Source organism: Schistocerca cancellata, chromosome 2, assembly GCF_023864275.1.
Source record: "Schistocerca cancellata isolate TAMUIC-IGC-003103 chromosome 2, iqSchCanc2.1, whole genome shotgun sequence".
NCBI classification, from domain to species: domain Eukaryota; kingdom Metazoa; phylum Arthropoda; class Insecta; order Orthoptera; family Acrididae; genus Schistocerca; species Schistocerca cancellata.
In genome coordinates, this window is record NC_064627.1 from 977713200 (window position 1) to 977735698 (window position 22499).

Below are 22499 nucleotides of genomic sequence, written 5' to 3' on the forward strand. Positions count from 1 at the left end.
ATTCTGTTATGGGTATCAAAGGTGTGATACTGCTCCTCAAAACAAAAAACTGTGAAAAAATATATACAGGGTGTTCAAAAAGAATATACCTATTACGAAGTATTATTTTGTCCAAAATATCGATCGCTGCGCCTCGTCTCGGCTATTGGAGAAACGAATACATAGCCTAGTTTATATTAATAGCCGCTAGATGTCAGTTGTCTTCTGTTTTGCTTGGTAAACGTCATATGTTTAAAATGGCTACTCCACAGCAGAAATCATTTTTGTGTTCTCGAGTTTGCGAAGTGAAATTCCGTGATTACAGTGCAAAGACGTTTCAGGTTGAGGTACCAAATTGATGCTCCGAATGGGTGGAATATTCGCAGATGGTATCGAAAGTGTCTAGATACAGGATGTGTATGTAAAGGAAAGAGTCCATTCTGCCCTCGTGTTCCTGAAGAAAGTGTTGCACGAATTCTAACTGCTTTTCCAAGTAGTTCTTCAAAATCAACTCGTCGTGCCAGTCGGGAGTTACAACTGCCTACAACGACAATTTGGCGTGTTTTGAGACGTCGGTTGGTCATGAAGCTGTACAAGTTACAGTTGTTACATATTCTGCGTCCTGATGACAAACGCACACGTGTGGCATTTTGTAACGAGATTCTTGATGCTGTTGACATTGATAACACTTTCACGCAACGCCTCGTGTTCTGTGATGAAACGACTTTCCATGTTAGTGGTCAGGTAAACAAACACAATGTTCGAATTCGGGGCCTACATAACCCACAAGCAGCCATTGAACATGTACGAGATTCGCCCAAAGTCAATGTGTTTTGTACGATATCTGAAGCTGCACGAAGACTTCATTTTTCAACATGACACGGGGCACCCCCCCCCCCCCCCCCACTGGAGCCGCCAAATGCGTGAATATCTGAATGAAACTCTACCGAACCGTTGGCTTGGTCGTCAAGGAGCTGGCGACGTAGCATGTCTCAGCTGGGCTCCATGGTCACCGGATTTGACACCCTCTGACTTCTTCGTGTGGGATTTCGTTAAAGACAACATTTATGTACCACCACTCCCAAGAACCTGGAAGAGTTGAGGAACCGGATCCGTACTGCTATAACATCAGTGACGAAGGGCTTGCTTGCCCGAGTATGGGAAGAATTTGAGTATCCATGTGATATTGTTCATGTCGCTCATGGAGGACATATTGAACATCTGTAGTCTGAACTTGAGAGGTTCGTAAATACGTGTGTAAAGTTTCATATTCGTATGTCTTAAAGTTTAATAAATATATGCATTCGAAATACGTATATTTTTTTGAAACATCCTATATTTTATTTTACATATGTTTGTGGCTGCAGCCGAAACAAATTTTCTAAATAACAACAACCTGCAGCAATGGCAGTTGTTAGCTGAATTAAAATAACGTTTCGCTTCGGATTCGCCACTATTATGCAGTTTCGGATTTGTAGCCATTTTCAAGTGAGTAGAGTATAATCAGCCAAAAAGACATTTTCAGGTGACAGTCAAAATGTTATACTTCGTTAAAATATGGTTATTGGCCGGACTTTAAAATTACCAACATGACAACAAGACTTTCCTGAGCAGCAGTAATGTATCATACAAGAGCTGAACTCTGTTGCTTAGGAATCTTCTTGCATCAAGTTGTTAATTTTAAAGACTAGTAAGCTGCCATACAACAAAATTTTAACAAAGTTTGACCATACGTTCTGACTGTTCCGCAAAAATACTCGTTTGACTGATCAAACTATTCTCACTTGAAAATGGCGGCACATCCTAAACTGTGTAGTAGCGACGAATCCAAAATGAAATAATATTTTAAACCAACTAACAACTACCAGGGTGGCAGATTGCTGTTATTTAGAAAATTTATTTTGTCTGAGGCTACCATTGCAACAAAAAAGTATATTTTTATATGGTTATCAAACAAAAGTGCGTTCATCAGAACAGTTTCACTGCCTTTTGATTCCCATCCTAAGATAACATTGGCAGACAGATGTGCGCCTATGTTAGATAGCATTTACAGTGAGCTGTTAACTGTTGCCATTACCGAAATGTTCCACACTTTTATCTTTCCTCATATCCTCAGAGAAATACGAATACACACTGTCAAAGTATGGCATCTGTAAGGCGCTAGGCTTGATTTTGAACTGTGGCAGTAATTAATGTAATTTTTCTGCTGGAGAAGACATGAAATGGCATATTAAGACCCTGAATTGCATGGAGTGCAGTATTTTTGTGAGTCTGATTCCTGTCCCGAACGAGCAAGTACGATTAGAAGCAGACGAAAACGTTGTCGTTGATGAAACGGAGATTGTTCGACATTTCCTGAATACAGAAAACAGCTGGACCTTATAAGTGCTCAAAAAAAAAATCAGAATTAGTACATTTTTCATTGCCTTCTACGTCAATCCTGGTGATGCAAAACGAGAATATTTTTAGCAATAACATCGCTCCAGTACAATATGTAATATCTATAAGCTAGAACTTCTTTCAGTTAGTCTGCATTCCGGAATTCGTCAAATAAGAGATTCGATTGTATGAAGATCACTAGTGAAAACTGAATGCGTCACCGAATCATTCTTTATAATGGGGAACAAAAATGATCCGCGCGAGAATTAGCGGAGCGGTCTAGGGCGCTGCAGTCATGGACTGTGCGGCTGGTCCCGGCGGAGGTTCGAGTCCTCCCTTGGGCACGGGTGTGTGTGTTTGTCCTTAGGATAATTTAGGTTAAGTAGTGTGTAAGCTTAGGGACTGATGACGTTAGCAGTTAAGTCCCATAAGATTTCACACATTTTTCAGCGAAAGACCGTTGAAGGTCGTTGGACAGCACTAAGCTTTGGATGTACGAGGGATACTCAAATGAAAACCTTAAAAGTGTAATTTAGAATCAACATTTCGCGCTATTGTTCTGTAAGTCGGCATGTCTTTTACCAATGATGTAAGGAATGCCCTACGGGCTGCAGCATACTACCACTCCAGCAACCGCCGATGACGTGCACTTTGATACTCTTCCACAGCCGTCTTACTCATCAGACCTCATGCCGAGTGAGTACCACATGTTTGGATCACTCAAAGAGGCAGGGCGAGGAAAGAAATTTCGTTCCGATGAAGAGTGAAGAGGTGCAATAGAAGATGCATGAGTGGCTGCACACACGACCAACAGATGTTTTTTTTTTTTTTTTTTTTTTTTTTTTTTAATTCCGTGCACACTTCCAAATGTTGGAGGAAGTTTGTTGAATAACAGGGAGAATATGTCGAAAAATGAAACACTTGTGTTCCACTGATGTCCAATAAGAAAATTTCAAAAATATTTCGGGTTTTCATTTGACACCTCCTCGTACATTTTGGAGATCGTGGTAACTGTCTGTTCACAACTGCTTTTATAGCTCAATCACACTTATACTTTAAATGAAAAACAAAGACAGGGAGGCAAGTTAAAAAAGAGTTGTTTAATCCGTTATGAATCTCAGACTGACGTATTTTAAGTACGAAGATTCTATTCCTGCTGCAAATGGCTATTGGAGCCTTTGATTCACTTCACTGTATGTTCTGTGATTTTAGTGCGATAAATGAGAAGGTGCTTAAGTACTTACTGCAGGCGTTCTCGTCGGACTCATCCTTGCAGTCTGGCTTGTCGTTACAGAAGAGTTCCTTCTCGATGCACTCGCCGTTGCCGCAGGACAGCTTGCCTTCGGGGCACACTGGTTCGTCCGTCTTGAGGATGGGCAGAACCTTACGCGGCTCTGCAGATACAGGGAACACCGTTTGTAGAAGGGCGTCGTGGTCCACGGACAGTTTTGGAGAGTAAGTTGTCCAGGAATTGTGGAGTACAGGGAGCGGAAAGTCGAGTTATCGGCGGTTAGAGACACGCAACAGGCAACAGAAGAGGGGAAGGGCAGACACAAACACAAGAAACAGACACAGTTAAGAGAGACACACATTTCAGAGCGAGGCTGGCTCGCCGCGAAGGCCACGTATTATCAAGCATTGAAATTTGAGAAAATATCACTGTAGCAACAGTCAAGAAAATAAACAGTGAAAAATGCGCCAACAGAGTGATGGCGAAAAAGAAATTTTAATATTTAAAACAAAGATTGAGGCTGTGTGAACAGTATAAAGAAAATAAGTTCTATCTAATACGAAGTGATAATTCTACTTAGAAAACACAAAAAATTGTTATATTTTCATTGTTACGTGTTAGTCGTTAGTTCAGTATTCCCATTTCCTATTCATACTACTAAAGATATTAAAAAACGCTAACAACCAGTTTCAAAGTACGTATTTACCAAAGAGCTATTCTTACATAAGCAGTCTAAGATAGTACAGACTACACCCAAAGATTAACTGCTGAGTTCATTCACTACTCAACACAGCAAGTAATGGCGTCGAGAGATAGTGTTGTTATTGTAGACGTGCAGAAGACAAGGCGAGTGAGGGGAAAATGAGATAAGGTGTAGAGTTGAAAAGAGCATGCAAAGGAGTGAGGAGCCAAAGGATCCAAACTACAGGGAAATAGTTCAAAATCAAGATAACCTAAATAAGAAAAATACTACATCACAGTGGGTTCCATGCACAAAACTGAATCCGTTTACATTTTTTCATTTTCTACAATCCAAACCAAATACTTTTACTAGCTTTTCTCAGTCGGTCAATAGAAAGCGACCTTATTGGTGCACCTCTGCCGGACCGTCACCCCAACGGATGTTGGCATTTCCCAGAAACTTACTCTCGAGCTGGTTACAGTTCTGCACTTTACCCTTCCAATCGCAAGTTTGCTTTTCAACGTCGAAAGCCAATCCGGAGGGGCAACTGATTTGCTTTATACCAGACTTTGTGCACCTGATAAACAAAATAACAAAAAAGACCTTATTATTAAGTTAAAATGCGACGGCGCAAAATGCCACTGGATACGTCACCTATTTCTGACAGGGCCTACATATACGTTTTCGTTTTCATCGCATTAAATGTCACCTACTCACGTTTGATAATATCAGTCGTAATTGGGGACAAAGTTTCTCAGGTGAGAAGTCAAAATTTTTTGTCCTTGTCCTATGATTAATTAAATGATCCATTAAGAGAAAGACGACTTAACTTGTGGAGAGTAACATTATTATCAGCGTGAACTTCAGCAAATGATTACTAAAGTATGCAGGGTATTTGGAAATTCCCGTTACAAACATTTAGAACTTTTAGAGGGCAGTGAGTACATGATATTTTGAATAGGAGCCCATGTCCGGAAACGTACCGTTTCCGTGCTATAGCCGTTTGAAAACATGTTTGCTAGGCTGGTATGCAACGGGGTAGTCACGGTTTGGGTTGGTTATGTCGGATCGGCTGCTGTCATTTGACATTATCCCCCCTCCCCTCTGGCCTGGTTCGAGCCTCATTGCGTGTCTGTGAGTGTTAGAGCAACACGGTCGAGTATCTTTTTGCAGTAGTATTCCGATATGATCCTTCTGAATGGCAAAGCTCACGGTAACGGAGGAGCTTCTCGGCCGCCTTTGTCAAGATCATTCTCCACAAAGTCGGACTCCATCGCATACCCTTTTTGCCACAATTACGCAACGGCTTCGAGAAAGGGTACCCTCAGCGTTAACAGGCGTTACTGTGGTGCTCTGAGACACCGCACACCCGAACTGGAAGAGGTCACGGAGCATCACATTGAAGATAAACCGTCAACGAATAGACGATCACTTTTTTTGGACTATTAATAAGTGGAATTGCAAAACAAGTGAGGTATTGTAATCAGTTACTTGCAAAAGTAGTCTTGTTACCAACATGTTTTCAAATGGTTGTGGCACGGAAACGTTACATTTCCGGAAATGGGATCCAACTCAAAATATCATCTACTCACTCCCCTCTACAAGTCCTACAAGTTTGTATCTGGAATGTCTCAATGACACGTTCCTGTGGTTGTACGCTTATATAACCATAGTCTTCAAACTACAGTTCTAACTGTTTTCTTTGTAAATTGCTGCATTTCCTTCATAAGTCATTACATAACAGTGTGCAAACGACTGGCACGCCTTTTACTCGAAGGTCTTGTTGCATAAACGGCTCTACGACAGTTACGGTGTTTCATTATATACACACGCCGAGTACCGTTTATGAAATCAAAAAAACCAGAATATCAACATCGCCCTTTAGAAGGCAGGCGTCATATTCCTCAGAGTTGTAATTGGTGAGTATCTGTAGCATTTTGCGTCTCTGATTGACATACAGGTAAATCATACTTACTTTCTACCCTATCACAGTTTTTAACATTGGTTCTCCAATCACATGTTTGTCGCTCAATATCAAAAGCTAATCCGTTAGGGCACCTGACGGACGCCAGGCGCGTAATGCCGTTCTCTCCCGCTTGGTCGCACCTGGGAGCAGAACACAAGTTTCACTCACTTAGCGGGCGCTGCTCGTCGCCTCGCGACTTGCGCCTCGGCCACAACGGGACACCTGCGGGCAGTCAAGTTTGCTCCGCCACGCGCTCCACATACATGCGCGGTACACTTTGTGTGACGGGGAACTTCTTCCGTCACAAGACAAGAATCCCTTGGTTGGAATAACTCTTCAAATTTTTTATATATATAAAACTGACATGGTACACGCAAGAGCGCTAGTAACACTTTTTTGGGAGTTCCTAGCCGCCGCATGTTGTCCCGTTGTGAACTGCGCTCGCCAACGGAAGCTTTGAGGATCGCTTTTGCCACGGAGTCACCACAAATTTCTCGGAGAATCAGAATTACTTCGTGTCTATGGTGGTACCATCTCATACATTTCGGAAATCGGGTATTCAAAAGAACACTATTAAAATTTAATAAATGTGGGAGCATTCATTATAGTGCAGTTTTTGTATCTGAAAGGGACATGAGACTGTAAATTCACTTTCTGTCCGAGTGTCAGACTAACTTGAATTGACGAACTTTCAGTTCTGCAGGGAGGTCCAATCTATCTTTAGTAAAATCCTATCACTTCAGCGTCATGCCATACGCCAACAGCCCATGGCATATTCTGCCTCTCCCTTCAGATCCCTGAAACAAGATAGTATACCCCGACTGCCTACTGTATCTATGTGTCTTCCTCTTTCGGCAGCCGCCACCAGCCCGTAATACAGGGTGATCCAAAAGTCTGTTAACATTTGAAAATTCAGTACTTCGCTGAATAATGCAGGAGAGAGGTAAAATCGACGCACGTGCTTGAGATGCTATGGCTTTTTATTGAAACCAAAAAAAGTGCACAAAATGGTCAACAGGTGGCGCTTCATATGATATAAAAGCAATAATTACCATAACAACTGACTATTAGCGAAAATGATGTTCTGTATGACGAAACATGTCGACCGTCATTCATCAACAATACCTGCAGTACAGCGACAATGTTGTAAACAGCATTGGACAGCATATCAGTAGGTTCGGTGAGAAATTGCCGTCGGATGTAGTCTTTTGTCATCCCTAATGATGTCGGGCGATGGCTGTAGACGTGCGACTTCAGGTAACCCCACAACAAATAGTCACTCAGATTGAGGTCTGGGGACCTGGGAGGCTAAACATGGCGGACGTGGAGGCTCAGCACGTGATCGTCACTAGACAGTGTGCGAAGATCTTTCACACGTGTAGCAGTAAGAGGTGGAGCGCCATCCTGCTTAAAAATCGTTCCTTCCAGCAGACGTTTGTCAGCCAGGGTAGGAATAATCTGACTGCCTCTCTCACTAAAGCTCATTTTATACACGATTCTCATGGGACGTCACTGATGTGTTGTTGACCAGCGCCATCGGTTGACCAGTTTTTGCAATCGTTTTTGGTTTCAATAAAATCCCCAGTGTCCTTCTTGCAAGCGTGTTAATTTTTACCACTCTACCTATATTATTCCGTGAATTTGTGCGTTTTCAAATGTTAACGGACTTTCGGGTCACCCTCTACTTCTCTGTCTGGTTCTCTTTCTGGTACATTTATTCTAGCTGTTCGATTTTCTCACGGTACTTTCTAGTTTCGTAAGTCCTATCACTTAGCCCCAAACCGCGGCATGCTGTTGTGCCTTTCCATTCATACACCCGTATCTGTGTATCTTAATGGCCTATCGATTGTCAGTGATTCCTGCTCAGAGACTGCTGACAGTGCAGGTAATGCGTCACTCGGACCGTCGGGAACAGATTACTGGATGCTGGATTGAGATCTCGAGTTGCCTCGCGTCGTTCAGCGCTGTCACCACAAGACAGACTAAGGAGCCTTGCATGGTGAAGAGGCAAAGTCAGCTGGGACATTGAATAGATCCTGTGGTGTTCAAGGAACAGTGTTGCTTATGTTTGTGGTCACCTGTCAGTAGACGACCTGGTCAAAGGTCACAGGAAGCAGCAGCTCTCGAGAGCTCTACAAACTCATGCAAGCACGTTGTGGGGAGCTGTCGCATATGACAACAGGACCGATACAGTAATTGTTGACATGGGGCTGAATGATCACCAGCATGTGACGCGAATGGTAAACCCTGTAGTCATATCTTTAGCGACCAGGATACCAAACGGAATATTCCAACAAGGCAATGCAAGACTCAGCACTGCAGTTCTCGGTACAGAAGCTTTGAGAGTTGTTCGGATCTTTGACTCGCATTCCTAGCTCCTAGTCTATCCCCCATAGAGCGTGTCTGGGACGCGATGGGAAGACTATACTTTCGTAGTAGCCTCCAGGCAGCGGGGGGGTTCATGAACTGACACAATATGGCAAAAATTTCGTCAAGATTCCTGTTACGACATGGATATCTCAACAAATTTTGATAGTTATTGAACTGGTGATGTTCATAGTGTAACATTTACCATTCTCGTCAATGTTTGCAGCTTCCCCCACTCTCTGGAAGAACTAGGAGTAAAGAGAAAAACTAGCCCTGTCAGGCACATGCAGTGCACTTGTCATCGTACGTTTTCTACACTTCTGAAATCGATTACAGGAGCAAATTTTCAATCGTAGCTTGGAATATGATTCTTGACAAAGCTGTAAACATTGCAGTGGCTGGACTTTCTACAAGTAATGCCCCACTTTATGTAGGAGCAAGACGACCAGAGTTTTTCTCTGCAGTTTTGTGGAGCAGACTTCTCCCTTTGTTTCTTTTGCTACCGGGGAAGGGAAAGTCGCATTCTTTGTTAACGTTTCCCTGTTGCGCAACTTAATGCCGCTACGTGCATTCCACACAGGCTGCAGGCTGCTATAACCCCCGACATTTCGTTTGAGGTTTGTCCGGAGCGGCCGCTGTCAAGATTTCGCCATATTTTACACTGTAATTAGTTATATTGGCGTTGTAACTAAATACGACTATTGGGGCTGTATAAAGCGCTACTTTTTTCATACCAAGATCGATGTGGAAGCCATCGCGATCTCAGCTTTACTGGCAATAAGGCTTCCTTGATTGTATTCTTGTTTGACGTGTATATGACAACCGAAAGAAAATCAAGTCAGTCTGATGAAGGACACTGAAAACTAAATCAGTCATTCACATATTTTATCTACTGTAAGACTATCTTGTGGTTGCGATAATAATGCGATTATGCTCTGTATTAAGGCTGTCATTCGATAAATAATGCCACATTTTTACAGGCGTTAATGAATGTTAGAACATCCCCTTTTAGGAGCTTCAAATCTCTGGTTTATTTTGTACATCTGCGTAGTTTTCAACAATTTCGAAAACTGGCAGAGCAAAGTGATGTCAACGTGAGGCACTCATTGCTGTAATTGAATTCTTGTTCACGAAAAAAGAAGCTGTGGTGAACAAACATAAACGTTTGTGTGCAGTGTGTGCCTGAGGCACAATTGATAGGAATACTGTTGGTCAGTGGGTAAAGAGAGTTAAAGTGCCAGGAATTGTAGACACTGAGCTCCATGATCGGCCACATTCTGGACGTCCACCACGGCTTCTGCCCCCGAAGTGTTGAATCGCTGGATGCCATTATTAGTGCAGACAACTGACTCTATAACTATCGGTGAGCATTGGAAGTACGTATGCAATGACTGGATACTCAAAGGTGTGTTCAAGGTGGGTGTCACGAATGCTCACGACCCATCACAAGATTCAAAGAGAAGCTATTTCATCTTTACTGTTGGAGCAGTTCATAGCCAATGAAGATGCCCTTCTGTCACGGATCGATACAGGTGACGAAACCTGGGTGCATCACTTTAAGCTTTTAGCAACGGGGAATAAGTGCTCTTATTGAACGCTAGCGTAAAGCCATTGAATGTAGAACCTATGTAGAAAAACAGTGCATGTAAAAGGAATATTGACTGATATTTCCTTTAATTCTAATTCTTAATAACAAATATGTTCCGAGAAAATTGTGAGGCATTATTTACTGAACGATTTTGGTATGTAGTGCTAAGATGGAACATTTTCATGTTTTGTACGTACTAACAGGTCGAGAAATTTGTGGTAACCGCCATAACACAAATATTTTTGGGAAAAGCAAGAGACATCTTCATAGACAAACAAACGAAGAAGTATCGCAGATGTGGCACTCCGTTGGATTTTGTACCAATGCGAGAGAAAGAGAAAAACAGATTTACACTTTTACACACTTTAAAAGAAACATACTAAAGTTAACACATTTGCTGTAATTTTTAGCAGGATGGTATATGATAACGAGATATTTTATAATACTACATGCTCTATAAACAGACAGAATTAACTGTTTTTTTCATTAATGGTCTTTTCGTACTAGGTACCACATTACTAGTAAATTACACAGATGAAGCTCCGAAGATACTAATACGTAATCGAAACTATTCTACCTATTTGAGCTGTTTATGTGATGACTTTTTTCTTGTAAATAATAAAGCTCTCGATTACTCGATTTTTATGTGCAAATTGCTTAAAAATTGAAACTTGCAGCAGCGCTATGCTTTCCACGGCCAGAATCACTCATCGTACAGGTAGTAAGTAATAGCTTAGCCGCCGCCTCTACCTGACGACGTCTCTGCAGTCTCCGTCAGTGCTAAGGCGGAAATACTCGTCGGGTGGCCTCTGGTCGCACAGCTCGTCGATGGACTGGTCGTCGGCTTCAGCGCCGTCATCCTGTCGACGTACTCTCGTCAGTGCAGTAGCTGTAACACAGAGAGGAACACACCGTCAGGGAAAACTGTATAGTTAGAGACACGAGCGTTTTCTTGCAGTCATTGATACCTTTGGTCAACGAAGTGTCTAACATTTTCTTTACATGGGGTACCACAGCTACACATTTTCAAAACTACCTTCCATCTCGGCTGTTTTCAACATAAATTCATTTTATTACATCTTGCACGATTGGAAGCTTTCGGTCTTATAGGCCGTTTTTGAGCGCAGTAAGTGTCGATGTGATGCACAGTGACCCTGTTATTAATGGGCGATATAGTTGATCAGAAAGTGAGAAAATAACGTGCAAACGTCAGAATTGAAACTGAAAGCATTGTTCGTGCAGCAATAGTCATCTTCACAGCTAATTCCACACTATAGGATACTAAATCTGCTCGCTTTCGTTGTCGTACACCACCACTAACAACCACCATGAAATTTGGAACCACAATGTATGTGGCCAGCAGGAGTACTGTGAAAGCAGGAACACATTCTTATTTCTTCATTTCCAGTCTATGATCGCAACTGCATCCTCACACTTAATTTTATTTCTGACAGTATCTGTCTGGAGAGCGGCCTTGTACGGAAGTGAAAGGTGGACGATAAACAGTTCAGAGAAGAATAGAGTTGATGCATTTGAAATGTGGTGCTATAAAAGAATGCTGAAGATTAGATGAGTAGATTGAATAATTTGTGATGAGGTACTGAAACGAATTGGAGAAAAAAGAAATTTATGGTACAACTTGACAAAAAGAACGGATTGGTGGATAGCACACTTCCTGATGCATCATTGAATTATCTGCTCGGTAACGAAGGGAAGTGTGGGGTAAAAATTGTAGTGGGAGACAGGCGTTCAGGCGAATTCAGATTGCAGAGATGAAAAGACCTGCTCAGAATCGACTAGCCTGGAGAGCTTCATCGATCCAGTCTTTGAACTGAAGATCGTAACAACAATCCATTTTATAGTCTTTTTGGCTCTGCCCGAGGACAATATTTTGTGACTATAGTCTAGAAGTACAGAAAGAAATTCCTGTATTTCCTGAACTACTATGCCTACAAATGTGATTAAGAATACATTTTACTACTTATCATCATCGGAGCGTTTGTGGGGAGTCAGAGAGAGATGTCTGTATTGTATGGAGCGGCTAAACCGATGGATGATCGTTTGTGACATCATAGTGAACGTTCTGTGTCCTTACAATGATAAGTGTAATGACGATCAGGTGCGGCGTGCATGCGAGTATGTGCATCATGTATTCCTGATCACAGTGTGTATAATGATTCCATCATGGGAACCTGTTCCTAAGGAGTATTCAAATTCAAATTGGCGGGTCTCTGGTGTGTGTGTCCATAGAGAATAATTCCATGGTTTTCAGTTGTAGCACAGTTTTTGGAAGGAAAAACCCTTTGCTTCAATCACAGTATGTGAAGAGCGATACGGACTGTTTATTCAGTGTCGATAAAAGAGAGGTGTGTGATAGCGTTTAACGACTTGTCGACATCGAGGTTGACAGAGCAACTGTTCATTTGGAGAAAGACTCTGATGAGAAAGGAAGAGTAGCAGTATTCCCGTACTCGTCTCAAATAATTTAGGGGAACCACGAAAAAAAGTCTGTTTGACTCCACTGGTATTTGTTTACGAGTTCTGTATGAGTGCCTGAATCTTTAGAACGGAATGGTTCTGATGTTATTTCTCTGGGATGAGGCTAGATCTGCTTTAGTGAGTAATATCAGTTCGGCTTTTGGTGTTGGCGTCAATATCAAGTAACGCTTTTCTAGTGTCACAGGATCACGATTTACCAAAATCACGATAACAGCCTCAATCAAAATCAACATGTGAAGTAAAACTGTTTTCTACTTAGCTGCACTCCCCAGAAATCGCGTGTAAATACAAGTGAATAACATCTTTCCAGTAATTCTCGTTTCTAATCTGGGGTGTATTTTAGAATATGGCTTGAGGCTTACTGCCTTTGAGTCGACGGGATGTAGTGTAAATCAAATGGAAAAATAATCTTCCTCGTTCTAGATTCAGACTACTGATGTATGAAAGTGCCTACCAAAAAGTCTGCTATCCTAATTATAACGAGTAAGTTAAAAGAGAATTTACCACAAATTTTAAGAGGAAAGAATGAGTCAAGACGATAACAACAGCAAATTTAACTAAGAACGAAAAATCGCAATTTCTGTACGGAACGCTTTCGCTCTTTCTCTTTAGTTTATTCTGAGTTTAGAGTTCCATATCAATCAAGATAGTTATACTCCTTCATTGAGCCATTTCTACCTTATCCTTGAGGGAAGGTGATTAATGTGCGACATAAGTTTGCAGAAATGGAAATAATGTTAACTGAGTGCTTCTGGATGGAGTTAATGGGAGAGGCGAAACGTGGAGCCAATCCAGAAACCACTTTTATGTGGTCATCAGTCATCTGACTGTTTTGATGCGGACTGTCACTTGTTCCTCTCCTGTGTCATACTCTTCATCTCAGCTAAGCACTTACATACAGTGCCCTGAATTATTTATTGGATATATTTCAATCTCTGTCTTCTCCTACAGTTTACCTGCTACAGCTCCCTCTAGCACCGTGGAAGTTATTCCTTGGTGTCTTAACACATAACCTATCATCCTGTCCCTTTTTCTTGTCAGTGTTTTCCACGTGTTCCCATCTTCGCCGATTCTGGAGAGAACCTCCTCATTTTTTATCTTATCACCCGTCTGACTGCTAAAACAACTTAAGGCTGCTGCGGTGGTGCTCAGCGATATTCAGTGCAAATTTTCAGGAACAGTTCCGATCCTAAAACCTTACCGGCTGCTGTATTCAGTTGTGGTCGCATTCATACTGACTCGAGAATGTCATAGCTCCACCCTAAGCAGTGGTGATTAACGGTTTCAAATTTTCATTAAAATCTTCAGAAAAGAAAATCCTGCAAATCCTAATCAATGGATCTACTAACTGCATTACAACAATACACATCTTATTTTCCAGATACAGAACTTCATCAATTTCTTTCACTGCAAGACACTGCAAAACAAAATTTATACATATGTGTTTCAAAATAGACATAACTTTATTCTGTTATGCAACGGAAACCAGGCTGCAACTTCTATGTTGTCTTCAGAGTATAGCTCAGGTGCTCCTCATTTGTCACAATCATTGAGAGCCGCAACGCAAGGTTCTTTCCTTGCAACAAGATTGAAGAACGATTATCTATTGTGATAAGTAGGGCAGTTTTCATTATTCATCCTCTACTAGCTTGGTCGTTGGACGACCAGAGCCTTAACTACACGCGAATTACTATCAGAAATGGATGTTCATCACTAGTTCTTAATAAGTTGTTGCGGATCTTTAAGGCATTTCGCAACATGCCATGTATAATACCGAGATAATGTCTGTGAGGGCAGCGTTTACCGCAATTGCGATTGCATTGTTCCACAGTGGTAAAGAGCACGAAATGTATTAAAATTTAGTTACCATGTCGGATTGGAGAAATCTTTAATTAGTCCGCTGTGAAGACCTTTAAGCTAGAATTAGTTTGGTAAAACTGTTTTAAATGGATTGTGAAAAGTTTCTGTGAGGTAGATTTGGAAAACTTTGTTGACTGATAGTAAACAGTCGAAATAATTCATTATTAACTGAAAGGGATCAGAGTTTAAACGTGATTGATGGACACAAATTACAATTTGTCCCATGACTCTCCAGTGTAGTAAAACGGTTCAAATGGCTCTGAGCACTATGCGACTTAACTTCTGAGGTCAACATTCGCCTAGAACTTAGAACTAATTAAACCTAACTAACCTAAGGACATCACACACATCCATGCCCGAAGCAGGATTCGAACCTGCGACCGTAGCGGTCGCTCGGTTCCAGACTGTAGCGCCTAGAACCGCACGGCCACTCCGGCCGGCTCCAGTGTGGTAAAAGTAATCAGTATGTAATAACAATAATTTACACTAACACACAGGTTAACGAATAAAAGGTAAAGTAACATGGAATTAGAGGTAAAATCGTTTGGAATTATTGGCGGGAAGCTCGAGCAAGTAACTGCAAAGGTTTTATTTTTTCTCTGATGTTGTAACATTTACTTTGTGAAGTGAGGAAGTCGTTTCTTAAGTGTAGGTATTCAGTGTAGACGACTGTGAAGAGTGTAGTGATTGGCGATGATGATGATGTTTGGTTTGTGGGGCGCTCAACTGCGTGGTTATCAGCGCCCGTACAATTTCCCAACCTTTGCTCAGTCCAATTTCGCCACTTTCCTGGATGATGATGAAATGATGAGGACAACACAAACACCCAGTCATCTCGAGGCAGGTGAAAATCCCTGACCCCGCCGGGAATCGAACCCGGGACCCCGTGCTCGGGAAGCGAGAACGCTACCGCGAGACCACGAGCGGCGGACTGTAGTGATTGGTATCTGTTGCTTCAATGGGAAAAGGGAATTGTGAAATCAGGAGCCAGCACATGAACACTTCTCTCGAAATGCATCCGGCGTCCCCATCTGACGAACAGTCGCCATCAGCAGTGTCAAAGGTCATCAATACAACTTACATTTAGGACAATGTGGCGGGGTCTGGATTCCTCTCAGTTCATTATCCCACAGCCCAATAACCAGAATCTGCACATCGCCTTGTTTCTTCCCATTTACAATTAAATTCCGATGCTGTATTCTTTTTCTGTGTTCAGTTGGCTACCTTTGGTGCGATAATTGCGAATCAAAGGCATCGGTGCCGAAACAGTCTGCAGTAAACGAAACAAATAGCCTACGTGTAATGATTAGTTGAGTTCCTGCTCGTAATGAAGAATAGGTGGTCTATGTTTTAGACAGGATAGGAATCACTGGTTATAAGTTTGGATTTACAACCAGTACCAGCCACTCATATTTTCCGACCCTCGGAAATGGCAGAGACTATGCCCTGAGTTAGCATACTGAAGCGAAGTAAGACATTGCTTTGCTTAAGACACTGGACTCATATTCGAAACGGAAGAGGTTCACCAACTCGTCTCCCTGCGTGTTTACATAAGTTATTTCAGGCAGGTGTTGGATGCTTACTACAGTAAAACTCAAACAGTCCCTTTCCACATTGTAATCAATTGAGCTAGTCCCCTGTCTCTGATCTCCTATGATATTACGGGACGTCACACTCTTGTTTCCCATTCTTACCTTTTGGGAAACAACATTTTAAGTACGTGTATGTCTTACGATGTTTAAGATGAGTGACAAGTCGCGAAATAATAATACTCTCTCAAGTGAATTTACTTCAGTAGAGAGTAAAAGTCCTGCAAAGATGTGAAGCCATTTCACATGATTTCACGAGCTGTTGCACGTAAGTGAAAACAAGTTACCCAAATAATATACTTTAAATATTTATCAGTCAGTTGGTTGGTTGGTAGGTTGGTTGGTTGGTTGGTTGGTTGGTTAGGGGGGGGGGGGGACCGAACAGAAAGGTCATTGTGCCCATCGGATAAGGGAAGGATGGGTAAGGAAGTCGGTCGTGCCCTTTCAAAGGAACCATCCCGGCATTTGCCTGAAGGGATTTAGGGAAATCACGGGAAACGTAATCAGGCTAGCTGGACGGAGGTTTAAACCATCGTCCTCCCGAATACGAGTCCAGCATGCTAACCACTGCGCTACCTCGCTCGGTATCAATGAGTTCTTTTTATGACAATGAGAAGACTGAGCTACTGCCTCGGACAAAAATTTCTTGAGCGTAAGGTGACTGAGCCCGGGAGACTTTAACGCAGGAACAGAAGACGAACTTTTATTTAGAGGGCTGGGAACATGTAGTTCCAATTCGATTCATCGGTATTGATAATTTTATGATTGCTGCTAGTAAATATTACTATGATTTGATGTTAGCTCCTTTTCCATATGTCGGGCAGTAACTCTTTTAGAGTCCTAGTCCATTAAGTGGTGCCCGCTACGCAGAAGCCTGTTCGCCAGCAAAAAAACGACTAAAGTGATGTCCGCCATGTGACTGCCGGCACAGAAATCGAGGACAAGAGGACTAGAAAGCCAGAAACGAGACCTTGTAAATGTAGCCTGTCCTCGAAAGACCGGAAGCTCGTCTACTGGTTAAAGCCGTTAGCGGCGGCACCTAAAAAACTCTCTATGAACTGATAACGTAAGATATGGGGCAAATTTGGCGTTAGTATTATGTAGATAATTGATAAAGAAATTCTGAAGTGAGAATACTGGAGTAGGGTTCGACTTGAAAACACATTAAACAATGAAAGAAACTTTATGCCTAGAGGAAAATATGCCTTTTATTTACTGATGAACTGCAGTTTCCTCCTGGAAATTGTGATTTGAATATACACTAAAAATCAGAACTGGCCAATTGAACTGAAATTCGTTCTGGTTTACGTAATTTCATCCGGAGAAGGTGTTTTGAATAATGTTAGGAATGATTCTTTCGTGCTTCTTTGTCAAATCCGACCAAGTGCTACTTAGTTGTCGACAAAAGAAAACGAGTGCTTTAACGTCTCGTCGAAGTTACAAAAGGTGGACCGAGAAGTTGGTCAGAGAAGAACGGATAGAAGAAAACAGTTTCCTTCTTCTACAGGCAACATACCAGCATTCGCTATAAGTCGTTTACCGAATCAATGGGAAACTGTTGAGTTTTTCCTGATGGGAATTTGAAGCCAGAGTCTAATGTCTTCATCCCCGCTCCAAGCAACTGTCTGGCCGTGAACGGAACATACTACTAAATAAAATTTGGGCAAGGCGTCGGATTCATTCGGCTGAGATGCACTAAATGCTATACATTGACGTACTCTTCTTGTATTAAGAGAATGACTGGATTACAGGGATGCAAGACAGATGGAATATGGAAGTTAGAATTTTGGAAGACCTCTAACTATTTATGCTACCGAAATTTTATTTCCGCTGTCTATAGTCCTGTCCAACTTTGGCTGATCGTTCGCAGTTTGTTCATGTTTAACAAATGGGTATTCCAGAATGCGAGCTATTAGTGAGCCGCGTTGTGAGGAACGTGTCAGCGGAGCCGTGAACTTGGTTTCGCATCATCGACGAGACATTAAACTTTAATCTTCCTTCCTTTTTCATTGTCAGGAACTGTGCCGTTTCCAAAAGGCACACTCGACCTGTTTAAATGGGAACAAACAACTGGTGTACCGCATGCGGCGTCACTTTCGCTAGTACCTCACGAGGCTTCCACGCTTTGACTGCCCGGCACCCCTTTCTCTTTCATCTTAGAAATCGTGCTGACTGCATAATGGAAACGCCTACCAGCTGGAAGAAGGGGGAAGGGGGGGAGGGGCGCATACGCTGTTGGTGGGGGTGACCTCGATAGCGGAGCTAGCAGCCAGATTTCTCTGCTGTTGTTTTTCTCCTCCTTTGAGTTTCCTTTCCTGCACACACACACACACACTGAGTCAAACGGAGGTACACGGGAGGAATGGAGTCTGCTCAAGGTAAACCGCTGGAAGAGATGTGTAAAAAGGAATGAGAGAACGGAACCGCCGGCGGAGCCTTGCGTCGGTCAAGAAGGACGACTAACGGAACACTCTGCAGCAGTCTCGCCTCCTGTCGCAACATTTCGCTGCGGGATCACCCCTGCCACGATCTCGCACTTCTCCGCTCGCGCCTTTCTAGTTGCGCTACGGATGAGCGCTCCTTGTGGTGTAGCCTAAATTGGCGCTTGTCGTTAGGTTTTGCTTCCCATCCGCAACTGCCGAGAAAGTGGTTGTCACCGTCAGTGGGGACCCTACACAAAACACAGCTGTTCCGAGATTAAGTCTCATGTTGTTTCTCTAAATCACGTCAGGTGAATCTTATCTTCAAGACAACGGTCGATTTGCTCCCAAACGCTGAACAACTACGTTAATACACTGCCTATAACGACTTTGATATAGATCAGATGTTATGCTTATAACTTCTCTGAGGCTCTTTTTCCGTGTTTATTGATTAACTTAGTGGACATGTTTAAACAGATAACAATTCTTACTCGAAACTGGTAGAATGTCGTAACTTTTTATCCCTTGCTAATAATTGTCATCTATGCTCAAAATTTCTTCCTTATGTGTTCGGAAAATGGCAGCTCTAGAAAAGACTGAATTCCAGTATTTGGAATGGTAGTTCTCGTTTCCGGCAAAGGAAACAGAAGTCTAGTACTATATATGTTATGAAAGAGTATGCCAAAGATATATCGTTTATCTGTTGGCATTTCAAAGATCGAGTACCTCTAACTGCATCCCTTGCAGCAACTGATGAAAATGTGTCAAAGGTTTCACTTCGTAGTCACTTAACGATGGTCCTGCAAAGCAGCCGTTGGAAAACATCCAAAGACGTCAACAGCTAACGGAAACCACATACATGTCCTTGATTCGAATCCGTGAGGCTTCTGTCGCCTTTTTGTTAGCCTAGCTAGTGCTGCTAGCTACATTAGACTGTGAGTGGGTTCTCTTTTGGTCATATGCACCAATTTTGCTTGTTCTCCCACTCTCATATTAGTTATAGAGAGTTTCTTCAACTTGACATTCTTCACTGTTGTTGTAGACACGAGCAGAATTTTAGAATATAACTACAAAAGATAAATTTTACCCACTGAAAACGTCTGTCAATTGTTATTTCTAAATTAGAATTTAAACTCTAGATAAGTGGGATGTGCAAGACGGGAAGTTAAAATACCGAACTTTACCGCAACCAGTCAAGGAGACGAGAACCATTATGTTTTTATTGTGGATCTTTGCTCGAGCTTTTTTCCTAGTTTAGAACGCTGGGTGCGCTGCAGCTGTGCAACGTGGCAAATGACGCCAGCAGGGATACGCAGGCAGTCGTTTCTCTCCAGAGAAATCTGTGCTCCGCCAGGAAGGAAACTTAACGTTTCTCGTCTGGCACTTGCCGCAGCTAGAACGAGGTCCAGCGGTATGTGCCCTTTTAAAGCAGACTTGTTGCGGATTCGTAGCTACGAAAATGGCTTTTGAAATATGATCCACATAGATTTACATGATTTAATTTTATCCATTGGAGTTGGTAGCGGAGCCACGAGTGCGTTACTTGCGTGTAGTACTGATGAAAAGTCCGCTTTCACTCACATCTCGTGAATTTACTGAAGGTGCACGGTGCAGTCTGAACCTAGGGAGTCCATCTTCAGGTGGTTCACATATTTACGAACGTTTATACGAGCTGGTATTTCGTTGTCGTCAACATCACGACAGTTCTATTCACATCCATAAACAGAAATCGTTGCATGCTGATCAGTATTCATAGCAAATAATGATGACCCATCGTTTTTCTGTTATTAGGAGTCAGAGTTATGTAGAATTGTCTAAATGATAAAACCAGCAAGTGTTGCTTTGTTTCCTTCTGGACGCTGCTGCCATTTTGGCTCTGTAACCGTTCGTTTTCAAGTGGTTTATTATTATCCTTTGGAAGTTTGCATATGTTAATTTTATCCAGTGGAGTTGGTACCAGAACCACAATTTCGAAAGGATAATAATGGATCACTTGAAATTGGTTTCAGAGCTGAAATTGCAGTAGTGTGCAAAAGGAAATAAAACAAGTCAGATGGTACAAGCATTAGTATCTAGACAAATAATGATGACGTTTTCACTGTACCACGTTCGACCTGTGCTTGTAACTGCCTATGAATTGTTATACTTTTTTTTTTTAAAAAAAACTTCATTTTAATTTTAAGAAACCGCTAGTTATATAATTTTCGCACCATCTTGGATATTGTTTCGCGACGTATTTGGGAACGCCTGTGTTGTTAAGCTAGAGCGGCAGCTGGCGCCCTGCGCAAGCCAACTCACCTGCGCCGACGAGGAGCAGCAGAGCCAGCCACGAAGTCGTAGTCCTGGCCATCCTCGGTCGCACTGAGACGGACTCTCTGCGCGAAGGAGCTTGCGGGCGTCCCTTTTTATTTTATATAGCGGTGGCGGCGGCGCGCATGCGCACTGGACCGCTTCACTTTCACCGGCGCTGGCGTCTGGCGTCAGGGGGGAGCGGCGTGCTCCGGCTGCTGGCGCGGTCTGTCGGTTGGCGGTCTCCACTGGCGGCGGGCACTCACTGTGGGCGCCGCGCCGCCTCCGCCGGCCCTTATATTGACCGCCGCTCTGACGTCACAACCAGGGGTGCCACACCCCTGTCGAGGGCCTTGCACTCTCACGAATATGACTCGTTTCCCGCCTACGTACGCCGGCCTGTCCTTCTGTTTTTATTTTTCCCATTGTTTTTTGTTCTTAACCTCGTTTACGAGCACGATATGCAGACTGCAATTGTTTCTTTCCAAAACGTGTTCATTTTAGTTTTGCAGATCCATAATTTCCTTCTCCTTTCAATTTTTCACATTTTTTTTTCCCCACCAAGGATGGGGCCCCTCCACGCCCACACCAACGTGGTGACCAAACCAAAAGTTCTATTGTCGCCTCCGTATAACATGTTAGTCTTTGAATCAGGAGTCACAGGATGTGGGCTGTGATGTTATCCATGCGTCTCGGTAAGATTACTCATTAACATGGTCCATCAGGAGATAGAAAGTGGACTACCTTGCTTACTATTTAAGGACCACTGCCTTCAACCTGAACTTTAAACTTTTTTCCCAAAATTTTGTGGTGTCTCAACAGCTCTTGTTCTTCGCACATGTTCAATAGCCTTGGAATTCTAACTCTGGCATCCCTGTTGATATATTCCTCACGGAATTTGTGGTTAACAATAAGGGTTCATTCAAAATGCACAACCACATTCACATAGTGAAAACTAAACATAACGATTTGCACCTCAATTACGCTTTTTAACCATTAGACAGAGAGATTAGATAAGATAAACTCTTTGCCAAGATCACTAACAATAAATTCTCGATAACTGTTTTCGGTATTCAATGTTACCATCTTCATATTTCGACGGACAGGTTATTGCATATTTGTTAAAATAGCAGTAAAAGTGTCCTTTCTCGTGAACTGGCAGGCACGTAACAGACTAGAAGACTGGTGTATCAGCATGTCAAACTTAAAACAACTGTATACATGTTTTTCACCCCATACCTCTGTCTTTGTGTCACTCACAAAGAACGCTTTTGCTGCTATTTTAACATATATGCAATACCCTGTCCGTCTATATATGAAGATGGTAACATTGATTACCGAAAACGGTTATCTAGAATAAAGGTTATTATTAGTGATCTTGGCATACAACTTTAACCTATCTAATCCATTATCAAATATCGCCCATTGTGGCTCAAAAAGAGTAAACTAAATTGCATAGAGAGGTGTGCATTATTCTGCATGCTTACTTTTTAATAAGATTCTAATTATAATAAAAAAATAAAGTGACAGACCACAGATTTTCAAACCAAAGTTGAAAGACTTCCTTGTGGCACACTCCTTGTATTGCGTCCATGAGTTTCTCGCAGTGGTTTACAGTCTTCCACTACAACGAATTGTTTTGTATTTACC

At 42.3% G+C, this 22499-nt stretch overlaps 1 protein-coding gene across 2 annotated transcripts in view; it reads right to left on the reverse strand.

Annotated features, from left to right (window-relative positions):
- Positions 1-21107, reverse strand: part of LOC126162958 (chitin deacetylase 1) — a 41472-nt gene extending 20365 nt beyond the window's left edge. The window contains exons 1-4 of one of the 2 annotated variants that reach the window (XM_049919795.1): positions 20859-21107; positions 10943-11081; positions 4736-4848; positions 3603-3752 (exon numbers count right to left, since the gene is read on the reverse strand). In XM_049919795.1, the coding sequence (XP_049775752.1) occupies positions 3603-3752; positions 4736-4848; positions 10943-11081; positions 20859-20910 (454 nt within the window). In that variant the 5' untranslated portion in view covers positions 20911-21107. Of the gene's footprint in view, positions 1-3602; positions 3753-4735; positions 4849-6246; positions 6378-10942; positions 11082-20858 lie in introns of both variants that reach the window. The other variant, XM_049919794.1, reaches the window with a different exon arrangement.
- Positions 21108-22499: the final 1392 nt, after the last annotated feature.